This window comes from Trachurus japonicus, chromosome 4, assembly GCF_045865225.1.
Source record: "Trachurus japonicus isolate A0001 chromosome 4, Traja_1.0".
Taxonomy (NCBI): domain Eukaryota; kingdom Metazoa; phylum Chordata; class Actinopteri; order Carangiformes; family Carangidae; genus Trachurus; species Trachurus japonicus.
Window position 1 is genome coordinate 27,596,319 of NC_140910.1, and position 14,336 is coordinate 27,610,654.

General features: G+C 41.0%; 1 protein-coding gene and 1 non-coding gene across 3 annotated transcripts; one reads left to right on the forward strand and one right to left on the reverse strand.

Annotated features, from left to right (window-relative positions):
- Positions 1 to 907: 907 nt before the first annotated feature.
- On the reverse strand, positions 908 to 12,405 carry ttc14 (tetratricopeptide repeat domain 14). Of its 2 annotated transcripts, none has more exons than XM_085775069.1 (12): positions 12,060 to 12,405; positions 10,182 to 10,309; positions 9,129 to 9,328; positions 8,864 to 8,948; positions 7,498 to 7,627; positions 7,264 to 7,419; positions 6,313 to 6,384; positions 6,011 to 6,130; positions 5,356 to 5,478; positions 3,351 to 3,468; positions 2,524 to 2,630; positions 908 to 2,034 (listed from the first exon to the last, which is right to left on the reverse strand). In XM_085775069.1, exons 1-12 carry the CDS (start codon positions 12,191 to 12,193, stop codon positions 1,179 to 1,181), a joined length of 2,229 nt encoding a protein of 742 aa, XP_085631195.1. In that variant the 5' UTR covers positions 12,194 to 12,405; the 3' UTR covers positions 908 to 1,178. The 2 variants fall into 2 exon arrangements, with proteins under 2 accessions (XP_085631195.1, XP_085631194.1); XM_085775068.1 differs by having other exon boundaries at positions 10,182 to 10,312.
- A 600-nt stretch (positions 12,406 to 13,005) lies between these two features.
- trnah-gug (transfer RNA histidin (anticodon GUG)) lies at positions 13,006 to 13,077 on the forward strand. The gene has a single exon. It is a non-coding gene; the product is annotated as a tRNA-His (tRNA).
- The last annotated feature ends 1,259 nt before the right edge of the window (positions 13,078 to 14,336 follow it).

The window sequence follows — 14,336 nt, forward strand, 5'->3', positions numbered from 1 at the left end:
CATTGACTGCAGTTGTTCCCATGAGAGCAGAATTCAAAATGTTCTCAAAAATTCAGTTTTTGAGATAAAATTCAGATATTTGCCAAACTTCATCAACCATGACTCCAGAATATTGTCAATTCTTTTCAGGAAGTTTGAAAATGTATTTAGCAAGAACTTGATAGTATATGTTTACATTACTGTTTACAGTCAAACATTCTGATGCACTGTAGGCTCAATTTTTGATAAATCAAAAATCAGAGAAGTTTTGTGGAGGACGGTCTGAAGCTGCTCTGTAGCAAGTTTGGTGACAATTGAGCAAAAATTGTGGGAGGAGATAGGTTTAATAAGTTTTACAGTTTTTTAAAAAAACTAAGTGATGGGACTTAAAATAATTTGTAATGAGTTCAAGTGGACAAAAGTTTCAGCAGTATTGGGGCTACAGTTTGATGAAAGTTTAAAAACTGCAGCATGTACTGTTGATTTTGTAGGTATTTTTAAAGTTTTAAAATTTAAATGCTTATTGTAATGTACCCTCAGTTGCCGTCATGTCAATAAGTTAATGAATAATATACCCGACTGCGCTCCATAATGTTATATATTTTGTAGCTACTTCTTGTCTCATTTGTGATGCAATAAACAGTAAACTGATCAAACTCGGTGTCCTCTAACCTAGTGAACAGTAAGCAACCGTTAATGTTAATGTTAGCTATGCAGCACTAGCAGATACTTTCATACATCTCCTTTGACAGAAAAAAAAACAAAAAATAACCGACGTTAAAGCTTGTAGCAACTGATCTGACACCAAAGTGCCAACTAATCAGTCAAAAAAATGACACTGCTCATTTAATCTTGGTGAAAGATGTTAGATACAGTTGATACTGTTCTTTTGTAATTAGCAGAAATGAATGACACTAATATGATGATGTCACATTATTTGGGATCGTTCATCCACAGTTTATTATCAATAGTTTCAGTCCATTCAGATGAATATTTTATCTTGACTAAAGGCCTAAAATCTACCATCAAGAATGAAACATTTCAAAATAAAATGACTCAGTTTCTGCAACAGAGGGACAATAACAAAAAAAAAGGAAAAAACATCTTGGGACATTAAATCCTCGGCACATTTGAGAGCGATATAAAATGGTACAATCATCCATTTCAATGTCTCTGTGTATTTGGCAAATTCTGGGCTTTTATTTTGAAGTCAGTTTGCCACCGCCCTTCTCCTTTTCAAACTGAGCGATCTGATTGAAAATATTTAGCAGATTAGCAGGAAGGCCTTTTTGAGGCGCCGCCGAGGTCACGCCACGAGGGTTTCCAGCTGTTTCCGATCTCTCTCTGATCTCGTCCTCCTCTCTCCTCTTTCTACCTTCCTTCTCTCTTTTCTCTCCTCCAACCTCAGACAGCTCCTCCCTCCCTCTGTTCTCATACCTACCTCCGTCAAAGGAGTTCCTCTTTGAGAGTTTGGACACAGAAGCAGAGTTTGCCGAATACTCGGACCGGACGCTGGATCTGCGTGAATACTCGGAGTCGGCTGACGAGCACGACACTTTACGCCTCCTGTTCTCATCTGAGCTCCTTCTCCTCTTGGAGTCACTGTGACTCCTCTTATCTTCCTTCCCTCTCTCCCTGTTTTTCTCCCTCCTCTCCTCTCGGTCTGGACTCACAGACAGAGAGTAAAGCTGACAGATCCTCCTCTCCTCCTCCGCATCCTCCTCATCCCTCTCTCCGAACCCCGGGCCTCCCTTCTGGTTCAGGAAGGTGGCAGAGGTGTTGGGAGGCGCGGGGTACCACTCCACCTCCTCCTCCTCCTCGTCCTTCTCCTTCCTGTCTCTCTCGCTCTTACCCTCCTTGCTCCTCCTGCTCTCCCTCGAGGAGATCCTGTGCTGGCGTTTACCTCCACGCTCAGACCTCCGACGCTTCTTCTTCTTTTTCTTCTTGGACCTCCTGCGAGAGGAAGATGAAGATGAGGAAGCAGAGGAGCTCCTGGTGGAAGTGGAGGACGACGAGGAGGAGGAGGATGCTGATCTCTTTCGTTTTTTCTTCATCCTGAGGAGAAGAGAGATTCACTGATGTTGTCATTCTTGATCTAACAGCTGCTTTTCCTTATTATAATTAATAAATATTATTATTATTATAATAATGAATATTATTATATGAGATGTGTAGTGCCACATTATGTAATAATGCTGCATTATGTAATAATGTAATAAATTTTCACCTCATGATGTAATAACACCGCATTTTGTAATAATCTGCCACATTTTATGATAAAATTCTTGAATGCAATATGTAATAAACGTAACCGCATTTTGTAATAAGTTGTTACATAATGATCCAAATTATTATATTTTCTTCATAAAAAAGTGCAACACTCAGAATTTGTAATAAATGATGCAATATGTAATTATTATAAAAGTTTATTACGTATTACCTTCAAAAATTGTATTACAAAATGTGGCGTTATTACATAATGTGGTGCTACAAGATGCTTTACATGCCTTTTCCCGTACCTTTAAGCCATCACGACCAACTTACCTCTTCTCCGCTTTTAAGATCTTACGCAATTTCTCGGCGCTGCTCTGGCTGCTGTTTGCCGTCACCTGCTCCTTCGCCAGCGCTTCTTCTCGCAGGCGAATCGATTTCTTCACAGTCGCCGAACAAGGCAACGTAAAAGGCGTCACAAAGTCCACAGAGACAAAAATCCAAAAACACATACCACACACCACGATCCGAGAGCATAAACAAAGATTTATCCATTTATTCGTCATTTGTTGGGGAAGGGTTTAAAGAAAAGGGTCACAGTCAACAACAACGGATAACGGAGGAATAAACAGAGTCACATATTTACCAGAGAAAAAGAGTCGTGGTCCGAGAGCAGAAGGATGGATGGAGGTGCAGACAGAGATGTGCAGATAAAAACAAACAGCATTTGTTTCCCATTGAGACAGAGAAGGTTTCAACGTTACCGTGTTGGACCAGAGACGCAGCGTCACACCCACAGTCCACAGGAAACAGCATCGTTGTTCAGTTTGTTGTTTGTTTGTTTTGTTTTTTCCACCCCCAGAAAAGCAGGCGTCAAGGCCGTGACAGTCGGAGGGTCAAAGGTTAGAGTCCCAGGGTTGGAGACACACACACACACACACACACCAAAACACTTGATCAGTATTACAAACCACAGCATCAGGAGTGTGTCTGTCCTAGACGCATGAGATAAACGCTGATCTCAACTGTTTTTTATAAACCTGGCAACAAAAACACTCAGTGATGTTCATTTGTTTACATCGCCTGCTTTTATGTGTTTGTATGTGTGTATCTATGTATCTATGTATGTGTGTGAATGTGTGTGTGTGTTGCCTACTCACCTGTATAGCGTCTGTGATCTTGTGCAGCGCCGCCTGTGCCTCAGGGTTGGAGTCGTCTAGAGACAAAGCTCTCCTGTACATTCCCTCTGCTGTGACTAGTTTCTCTTGTTCTTGAAGCCTACAAACACACACACACACACACACACACACACACACACACAAAGGCCTATGAGTTAATGAGGGTTGTACTGCGAAGCGAGTTTAGTGGGTTAGTGAGGTATGTTGAGTCTAAAGCCAGGCTCTCCTGTACTACAAAGGTGGGGGGAATACGCTCCGCAGCTGTTGAGCCGACTCGCATCAGGAGCTCATTATATATTAGGCTATATATATTTTACTTTTATATACAGTCCACCTCAGAAATATTGCTAAACTCAGAACCATGGTATCACACTCAGAACTCGAACTGGCCGTCCACGCTTTCATCTCATCAAGACTAGATTACTGTAACTCACTGTTTACCTGCCTCAATAAATCATCTCTGGACCGTCTACAACTAATACAGAACGCTGCCGCCAGGTTACTAACTCGCTCACAGAAGTCTTGCCATATCACACCTATCCTCCGCGCCCTACATTGGCTCCCCATAGCTTTCAGACTCCAATTTAAAATTCTGGTAACCACTTTCAATGCCCTGCATGGGTCTGCCCCGGCCTACATCTCCGACCTCCTCCAGCCCTACTCCACTAGTCGGCCCCTAAGGTCCTCCGACCAAGGGCTCCTCGCTCTTCCCCGGACCAACCTCAAAACAAAAGGGGGCCGAGCCTTTCGTTCGGTGGCCCCCAGACTTTGGAACGCTCTTCCCCCACACTTAAGAGCCTCTGCGTCGATTGAAGCCTTCAAGGCGCAGTTAAAAACGTACCTGTTTCGACAGGCTTTTGAACTGCATGGCACTTAATTACTGCTGTTGCTTTATTCTTTGTTGCTCTTCAGCTATGTATATACTGCATTGTCTTATTATGTTTCATGAAGGACTCTGCTGCTCTTGTTGTGTTGTTTTATTATGTTTTGTGAAGCACTTTGTGACTTTGTGCTGCGAAAAGTGCTATATAAATAAAGAATTATTATTATTATTATTATATACAGTCAATGGAGGCCACTGAAGAAAGTTGTACGCTCGCAGCAGGACAGATAATCAGATGGATAATTGGTAAAGTTAATACAGCAATTTCACTTTGATGTGGCCAAGAATAAACTATTTTCAATGTTTCACCTGTTATATGTGTTGCCCAAACGCAAATCTTGAATAGGTCTACTTTAAAAATGTCTTTGTACAGAGAGAATATGAGATTTGCTTGTACACCAGCTAAAAAAACCCCACTGCAGCCTATTTTCATACGCACACACCCAGCCTTGTGTTCAATAAAACACACACTCGCATTCTATAATTGCTATCAGTGTAATGAAATCAATATATATGCTCTAGTTTATTTTGTTTAAATGGATAAAGTTTCATATTTAAAAGCAGTGCAATGTTCAGCTGTCAGAAATTAAAAGCAGCCTCCTCTCTTGTCATATTTGCAGCAAAACTGAGGCTTCAGGCTGCGATCACGCTATTTTGTATCGCTCATACTCTCTCCATTAAAACAACCTGCTGCTCTTGGCTGAAATCAGCTGAAATTTTGCGCAGAAGTAGAATCGTATGACGGCAAACGCCCCCTTTGTCGTGCACAGAGCACAAAGCTGAGAGCCGGATTTAACAAACCAAGTTGATAACCAGCGTCGTAGCACCGTGTCAACTCTGAGGTTTTGTTGAGCTGCATCATGAACACAACGCCTGGCTATGTTGAGCCTCCTTCGCAGTACAGGCCTCAGGACTTTTAACCAGTAACAATAAAGTGATTCCTGTCGCTCTTCTCTGCTTTTCATTCTGCAAACAAACCACCTGTCTCCTCTGAACTTGACCTGCTGTGAACTCAACGTGAAGCTGAGCTCCGGTCAAGAGTCATTTAACTCTTCAGCTGAACCGTTAACGGTGTCGAACACACAGAGGGAACAACGTGCTTACTGTCGTCCTCTCTCCACCAGCGTCTGGCAGAGGTACTTCTTGGCGTTGCGGTGATCTGGACAGCTCTCCAGAGCCACTTCAAAGTCTGTTATGGCCTTTACGATGCTGCCTTTGTTGGCGTACCTGAGCCGGGGTGGAAACAAAAAGGGAGAACTACATCAGTGACAATGAGACTCATTTATGTAAAACTGAGTAAACTGGCAAGATATTCAACATATTATTAATGTACACAGAGGGAATACAAAGTCTAAGCTGCAGTTTAAAGGAGTAAAACAGGCAATTATGATGAATGTGTTTACAAATATGCACCATGATGCATTATTCATTTATTATGTTACTAAAAATGAGTTTCCTTTCTCTTCTCTTAGACATTGAGCTCTGATATTAACACATGTGACTGTTCTATATATAGGAGAGCGTTTTGGAGTTGTTGGATTGTGTATTTAGTTTGATAATAGAAACATGGAAATACCGTGCAGCTCACGTCTCTGCCCCGCCGATCTAAAAACAGTTTGCACCGACAATTAAAGGTAATGAACCTACTGCTATGGGGATTATGGCAATAGGAGAATTTTCCAAAATGTTGAAATATCCCTTTAAGATACACCAGACATTACAATGTAGGTTGAATGTTTTAAGCTAAGACTGGACTCACAGAGCTCCTCGTGCCACCAGAGCTTCTACGTTGTTGGTGTCGATCTCCAGGGCCTTGTTGTACTCGTTCATGGCGTCCACGTGACGGCCATGTTTGAAGTGGCCGACACCTGCACGGACACTGGAGAGACACAAACACAAAGAAACAAAAACATGGAGGACTGAAATTAAATATCACATTTAAATCAACAAAAAATCAAGTGACAGGACGAGGGAGAGAGAGAGTGAATTAAAATAATATAGTTCATCAGTGGCACAGTTAGCGGCATTTACTGTGGTCAGAATGAAAACGTTCAGCGTTACCACTTCAAGGCCCAGGAGGCCGACTGCTTCTTCCTGATCGCAGACGCAAAATCCTCCTGGTGGAAAAGTTTACTGCAGAGAAAAGAAGCACAGGTTCAAGACTCTTAAAAGGAAAAAGTATTTACTTCCTACAAGGTGAATATTTCTCATGTCGACACGTTAACACTTAGAGGTTTTTGGTTTCTCATCATAACGCAACAGGAAGTACAGACACCAGAATCATCTGTGTATCACTCACGTGATAGATAATATCCAGTTAAATATCCAAGTTTAATGGTATGTAACTGACATTATGTGGAGAAAACTTGTTGTTCTCAGAGAAAAATTATTCAAATATGAATTAAAAACTTGTGAAACACATTCGATTTGAACTTGTAAGAGTGGTGTAAAAAATAAGGACAGGAGTGAAAAAGTGTTTCATTCTGCTTCACATTTACTCTACTGTGACTTTACTTGAGAATTTATGTCTATCTATGTCTTTGCTTCCCGGTGGAGTAGAAATGTTTTATACTGTTGGAAAATTGTATATGTAAAATGTTGATGGAATATTGATATGTGGAATCAATAAAAAAAAGTTAATTACAAAAAAAAGTAACGTTTGCAGCACACGATATACTGTAGATCCATTTTGATCGGAGGAGGAAACAGCCACTTTGACCATCGCAATTTGACAGCATTTGTTTCTACTGTTTTCAACAGTTATGACCGGAAAAACTTCACTGTGCATGTCACTGTGAATTTATTCTGATTAACTGCTTGATCCATGTACACGCACGTTTCAACCAGATCAATTTATTTCATGTCCATGTAAACACTGAAGTGCACATGTAAACGAGGCTTCTGATGCTGCTACAACTTTCTTCTTTGTTCTGTTCTGGGTTTATTTTTGTGTTGATGTTTAAAATGAGGAGCTTGTTGCAGCTCGATTAATTTGTTGGAAGATATGTTTACCTCTGCAGTCCTCTCATCATCGAGGGCGGGTGGGTGTCGCTGATCCCCACCTTCTCCAGCAGGTGCTCCACCACAGAGGGGTTGTGGTAGCCGTGGCAACTCCTCAGTATACACTCGTACGTCTCGCTGGAGTCGCTGACGGCACGGAGGCTACGACTGAGAGGAGAGAACGTGACGGTCAGAGTTTGGTTTTGTCAGGAGGCGCAGTGTTTTTTTTTATGTGTGTGGTGTTACCTGTAGTGCACGGGCAGCTCCTCCCGGGTGACGACTCCCAGTTTGATGTGCTGTAAGCTGGGGGAGAGAGAGGCCGGGTGCAGGGACACGGTGATCTTCTCCTGGTAGCGGTCGATGTCTTTGACTCCAGCTGCAAAAAAATAAACCACACAGAGGAAATCAACTTTTTTTGCAGCTCTTTTCATATCATATGTCCAGTGTGTCTGAATGAAACATGGAGCATTTCAAAATAAAGTACAAAAACATAACTCTGGAGAGGTACAGGGAAGATGGTGTCCAAACCTAAAACTAAACAATAAGTACTTTTTTTTAAATTTACCTCATGCATTTTTAATTTTCTCTTGGAATGAAGGGCAATGAAGGAAGCTAGACAAGTGATCGATTTATTTATGATTTGGGAAAAAGGGATGGGATTCAATAAGCACAGCTTTTTCTCTCACTCCTTTTCTAAAATGTATGATTATGTTTTTGTGTTTTTTTCCCAAAATTTTGTTCTTTAAAAGGGATGCTTCACCCAAAATCGATAATTCACCAATTTTCTACTCACCGTCATGCCAAGGAAGGGTTTGAAGAACTTTCAGAGTCATCAAAACGCTTTTGGAGTTCCAGGGGGGGTCCGGCTGGCAACGGATTTTCATATAATGGCGGTGGATAGAGTTCACTTTTGAATCGTCCAAAACACACACTATGAAACATCCAGATACCTCCATACTGCTCGTCTGTACTGACTCAAGTGTCCTGAAGCCGAGACATGAAGCAGTGGCTGTGTTGATGTTTGTGCGCATGTGCGCATTGCTGCGAGATGTTCGTTCGTCGTTGTAAACCATTGGATGTGTGATGTAAACACAGAAGAACATCGCAATAAATCTCGCGCAGCCACTGGGAGCTACTGCTACAACAAGGCTAAAAACAGAGATCACACACATTTTTTCCCAATAACTTTTCCATGTGGCGGCTTCAGGACACTTGGGTCAGTAGCGACGAGCAGGATGGAGGTATCTGGATGTTTCATAGTGTGTGAACTCTATCCGCCGCCATTATATGAAAATCCGTTGCCAGCCGGACCCCCCCTGGAACTCCTAAAGCGTTTTGATGACTCTGAAAGTTCTCCAAACCCTTCCTTGGCATGACGGTGAGTAGAAAATTGGTGAATTATCCCTTTAAATTGTTTATGTTATTTACATATGGAGGAACAAACTGAAATTGTGCCTTATTTTGTTTTACATGTTCAAAACAATTTCTTTCTTTTTTTTTTAAAGAAAAATAAATGAATGAGGGAGCTGCATTTTCTAGCATTGTGCTCCTATGTACAGAGCTGTGATAAATGGTAAATGGTTCTGGGACACTGTGGAAGTTGGTTACTAACCCCTGATGAAGTCCCCAGTCTGGTAGTAGGACAGAGGATCGTCATGGTTCCCAGTGGAGGGGATTTCTTTGATGTGACATAAAGCCTGAAAGTAAAGAAGAAAACATATTTAGTTAAAGAAATTTGGGGAGAGATTAAACTGTAATAGCAGAGAGTCTGTAAATCCCTGGTGAGCAGGAGGAGGATGTCAGCTGTTGGACACGATGAGAAGAGGAAACAAGACGATTATGTTGTGCATTTATTGATTTTTAGCTTGTTAACCTACAGACAGCTCCAGGTCTTCTATGTCCCTCTTCAGGCCTCCTGCCATGCAGAGCAGCGTGAGGAAGAAGCCGTATTCTCTGATGTTGTTGATCCTCCCCACCACGATGTCTCCTCGCTCCAAGTCCCTGTACAACATGGATCTCCTCTCCTCGTACGACACGTCCATGAACAACTCCGCCGGTGGCATGATGGCATAGGGCTCTGGGGAGACAAGACACAGACAGACAACTGACTCACACACACAGTCTCTACAGTTTGTCCTCATGAAGAGGTCTGAATTTAAAGGGATAGTTCAACATTTTGGCAAATTGGCCTATTGCCATAATCCCTATAGTTTTAGGAGTAGGTTTGTTACCTTTAATTGTTGGTGCAAGCTATTTTTAGAACGGCGGAGCAGAGCCGCGAGCTGCTCAGAGCTACGCTACGGAGGCAAATGGGATTTATTGGTTTCCAACAACTCCAAAACGCTCTCGTGGACAAGTTGTGACCTGCACATTCACCACGCTATGAGATAATAATGTAACGTTACGAGACAGAGTTTTAGAGGTAAATTCATGCAAAACCGCTGATGCGTGTTGCCTTCAGGGACAGTTTTTTAGCAAGCAGTCTCTGTATTTGGCTCTAAAACAACTCTGTCTCATAATGTTCTGTTATTATCTCATAGCGTGGTGATTGTGCAGGTCACAACTTTTCTACCAGAGCGTTTTGGAGTTGTTGGATTGTGTATTTGATGAGTTTGATGAGGGAAACCAAGAAATCCCATGAGCCTCTGTAGCGTAGCTCTGAGCAGCTCACGGCTCTGCTCCGCCGTTCTAAAAATAGCTTGCACCAACAATTAAAGGTAACAAACCTACTCCTAAAACTATAGGGATTATGGCAATGGGCCAATTTGCCAAAATGTTGAACTATCCTTTTAAAAGCTCATGTTAGCTTTTCTAAAAACAGTCAAAAAGTGGATGCACATTATCATCTTCAGTCACAGATCATATTCTGAAGATTTGACTTTTAAACATGGATGGGGTTTCAGACTTGTGGTGGTCAAACTCTCACTGACCTGCAGCGTCCTCCTCCTGCTCGTGCTCCTCGTCTTGAAGAGTGGCCGTCCTCCATGCTGGACAGAACAGGATGTCAGCTTTCCTGGCGATGAACTGCTCCACAAGGGGGTTGCTCTGCTCTTCGCCCCTGCTGCACAGAAAAAAAAGTATTAGCGGTCGAATTCAAAACCTGCGCCAACCTAATGTAAGCAGAAGCAATCAGATAAGAAACATTAATGATTATAGCAGGGGAGGGAAAAGGCCTCACAAATGAAAACTAAGACTTTAAAACTGAATTCACTGAGAGTTTTTTGTTAAAACTGAATTCACTAAGAGACTTTTCAAAACCCACAGAGAGATACCACTGAAATACTACAGCTGCAGCTTCTCTATGTGAAGGAGCTTACATAAACCTATAAATACAAACCAAACAAAAGCTCTGAGGGGTGATGCACGATATTTTTAATCTACAAAAGACCTTAAAATAGAAGCACATCATACAATAATAAGAATCAGATTTATTGGCGGCCAGATATATTTGTGCAAAACATAGGTTGGTATATGTTACATGTGCACATGTGTGTATGTACAATAAACACAACCCGCTTCTATTTAGTATCAGGATTCCCACTCTTTTCTTGAAATCATTTTCCAGAACTTATCCAGGACATTTTCAGCTGCTACAGTCTGACAGACATGTTATTACGCACATCCCCTGTCTCATTCATGCTGGAGAAGTCTTCTTTCAACAGTTGTACCTTATTTTGTACGTTTGTTAAACTTTCTATGTATGTTCCTCTCTCATCCCCCAGAAGTCTGATTTAAAGATGTGCAGTCTATGGCTCTAACTTAGAAATAACCTCTTACATGCTTAGAAATTATGACAAATTTATCATAGAACAAATACTAGAAACACTCATCAACTCAAATAAGTCTCTAGTTTTCTCACTAGTCACTTCTTTGGGGAAAAAAATCCTTGGTGGGGTCTGAAAAACTCAAATAGAGCTCTGGTAGCTGACGTCACGATGATAAATAAATAATTTTCCAGGACATTAGTCTTTTTTTTCCCCCTCTCATTTTCCTGGACTGGAACAATTGTCAACCATTTTCCAGGAACCGTGAGTATGTTTGTATGTATTTTTGCGTGAGTTTTAGGCTGATATGTGATTGGTAGGGACAGTGAATGTTTTTGTACAGGGTTATAACCATAACACAGCAGATTGTAAATATCTTCTTCATGAGGAGCTTCAGTGGATCTACACACGTGGAGCTAAAGGTGTAACTAGACTACTGTAACGGTCTTCTGACTGGTTCAGCTCGAGTTTTAACCAGAACAAAGAGATCAGATCACATCACCCCGGTTCTTAAGACCTTACATTGGCTCCCAGTCAGCTACAGAATAGATTTTAAAGTTCTGCTACTGGTTTACAAATCACTGAATGGTTTAGGTCCAGAATACATGAATGACATGTTAGTAGAGTATAAACCCAGTAGAGCTCTGAGATCTACTGACTCAGGTCAGGTAGTGGAGCTCAGAGTTCAGACCAGACATGGTGAAGCAGCATTTAGCTGCTATGCTGCACACAAGTGGAACAAACTACCAGCAGAACTGAGATCAGCCCCAACTGTGAGCACTTTTAAATCCAGGTTAAAAACATTTCTCTTTTCACGTGCTTATAGCTGAGAACTTAAAACTTTATCTATTTTCTTTTATTTTACTTTTATTTGCTCTTGCTTTTAACTCTGTTTTCAGTGTTTTGTTTGTTTTTATTCTGTCTTATGCTTCTTCTTTTTTTTAATTTTTTTTTAAATGTTTTGTCTTTATGTAAAGCACATTGAGTGTATGAAATGCGCTATATAAATAAAGATGCCTCGCCTTGCCTTGCCTTGTGTCTCACCTTTCTCCCGTGGCCTTGCACAGGTCGGACACCACAGCCTGGAAGTCTGGGTTCTCCGTCTGTTCACATTTCAGCTTGTTGAACAACGACTCTCCGTGATACGTGAGACACTGTCTCAACAAGTCTCTGTCCATCCTGACCGAGCTCCTGCTGCTGCAGCGCCGCGGTCACATTGTCAAACAGGTAGTGGTGGGTGTTTTGTTTTTGTTTTTGTTTTCTTGTCGTCATAAAATGTCTTAAGTGTTTCGATAGTTTCATATATTTAAAGCCCCATCCGGTCCCAGTGAGACAAAACACAGAAACCAGCTCATATTTACTCAGTTTAGCCCAAACAGCGTCGTTAGCAGCCACGGAGCAGAGATGGTGTGTTACACTGAAACTGTCCGGAGAAACAAGCTCCACGTCGGAACCATTGATTCTCATGTGCTCGGGTGAAATAAATATAAGAAAGGTAGACCAGCTCACAAATATTAAGTGTAATGTAATATACATATTTGTATTTATTTGTGGGATTTGTTTGTGTATCTGTGGGAGATCCCTCTTCTTTTTTCCATTACCTTTCTTTTAGTTTGTTTAGTTTTTACGTTTTTACAGATTTATGTTCAGTTCAGTTCAGAGCTTATTCTCTCTAGGGAAAATTTGATTTGCAGTGACAGTAGGCTACAACTAACACCACAACATAATAACGAATAAATAAATAAATAAATAAACACTGTCGTCAATTTAAAAGGCCAATATTTGAATTAAAAAAGAAATAAATTTCGTGTATTTCTGTAGCTATAAAGTGTTTTGTCACAAATACACAAATAGTAGTGGGACAGGTCTAATCTCCATTCACCTCCGTTTTGAAAAGTAAAATAACTTCATCAGAGGTCGAGCTGCTGCTCTGTCCATATGCGCTCGTGGCAATCAGTCGCACGTGCCATACCAGGCCGAGGGATAGCTCGCCGTGATCGTATAGTGGTTAGTACTCTGCGTTGTGGCCGCAGCAACCCCGGTTCGAATCCGGGTCACGGCAGATTTTTGAGGAACATCTGGCAAAATCATTACAAAAAAAAAGGACAGGACAGACAATAATGAACAATGCAGTGCAACCTACGACATATTCAATTCTTTGCTTAACAAGAATACACTGTGTAAACCAAGCATATGGCTATTGAAATCTCTTTAGTGAAGTCGATGCCATATTTTTTGGATTTCCATATGAATATAAATACAGGAACTCCAAAAAGTATGGCATTAACTTTATTGTGTATTATGAAAATATATAATTGGAATTCCAATTATAATTTTTTTTGCCCAATGATAGACAGCGAAAAAACATTCAACTTCCCAAAATATGGCATGTTAGCTTGACCCTTTTACAAGTAATTTTATTTAGGCTATATGTATGGTTTGCGATGGTAACTTATAGTTAAAGACTGTAATGTACTTCCTCCAATTCTTTTTAATTTCCTTGATTGTCATATGGACTATATGTCTGAAATAAAGAATTATATGATGCGAGGCTATAGGACGGTGGTTATGTAACAGAGTCCAAAGGTTTCCAATGAATCAGACATTTTTATCTTGTGTTGAACGGTTGCCAGGCTACACTTCTACCGTCTGTCAGGTGGAGACAAGGTATAATCTCAGCTTTGTAAATTATAGCAACAGGACGGACACACCTGTTTCACTGAGTAACCATTTATCAGCTCTTATACCCACAAGCCCACAGTGTCTGAGTCTCTGTGCTAAGGTTCATTCACCGTCTCAAAGTGAGCAGTCTGAAGGGGTCACAGGAAACATCTGCAACACTGAAAAATATTGAAATAACGAGACAAAAAGACAGTTTTGATTAAGAATGGAAAATGATCTAGTCTATCTGTTAGCTCATTGATTCTTTGAGTTTTTCTAACATAGAGACACCCGGTGGTTCTTTTCCACTTGACTCAGAAAAGAAGGCTCCCGTTTAGAGCAAAATCTTTTGTTTATAAGGGAAAAAAAGCACAAAGTAAACATCACATTCCTCAGCAGCCCCACTTCAAATCCAAGTACTCCTTTTCTTTTTTTTTCTTCAGTGAAATAGTTCAGCAGCATTTCCACGGCTGCTATCAACTCCTCCACGTTAACTACACTGACGAGATATTTGAAGTGACATTATTCTCAAACAGACACAGTGATTCACATCTGGATTTTTTTTTTTGTTGTTGACTGATTTAATTTACCTGTACACCTGTCTGCCTGGTACTCAGTTAGCTAGTTTATTAAGGGTATGAATAGCGCCCAGTGAAACTT

What these genes read in the sequence shown, in the direction of transcription:
- ttc14 (XM_085775068.1), bottom strand. Translation starts at nt 12,193, where the DNA reads ATGGACAGAGACTTGTTGAGACAGTGTCTCACGTATCACGGAGAGTCG. An exon ending in ATGATGAGAGGACTGCAGAG is followed by an intron (nt 6,385 to 7,263) that starts GTAAACATATCT and finishes TTTTCTCTGCAG; the next exon opens with TAAACTTTTCCACCAGGAGG. An exon ending in CTGGTGGAGAGAGGACGACA is followed by an intron (nt 3,469 to 5,355) that starts GTAAGCACGTTG and finishes GTGTGTTTGTAG; the next exon opens with GCTTCAAGAACAAGAGAAAC.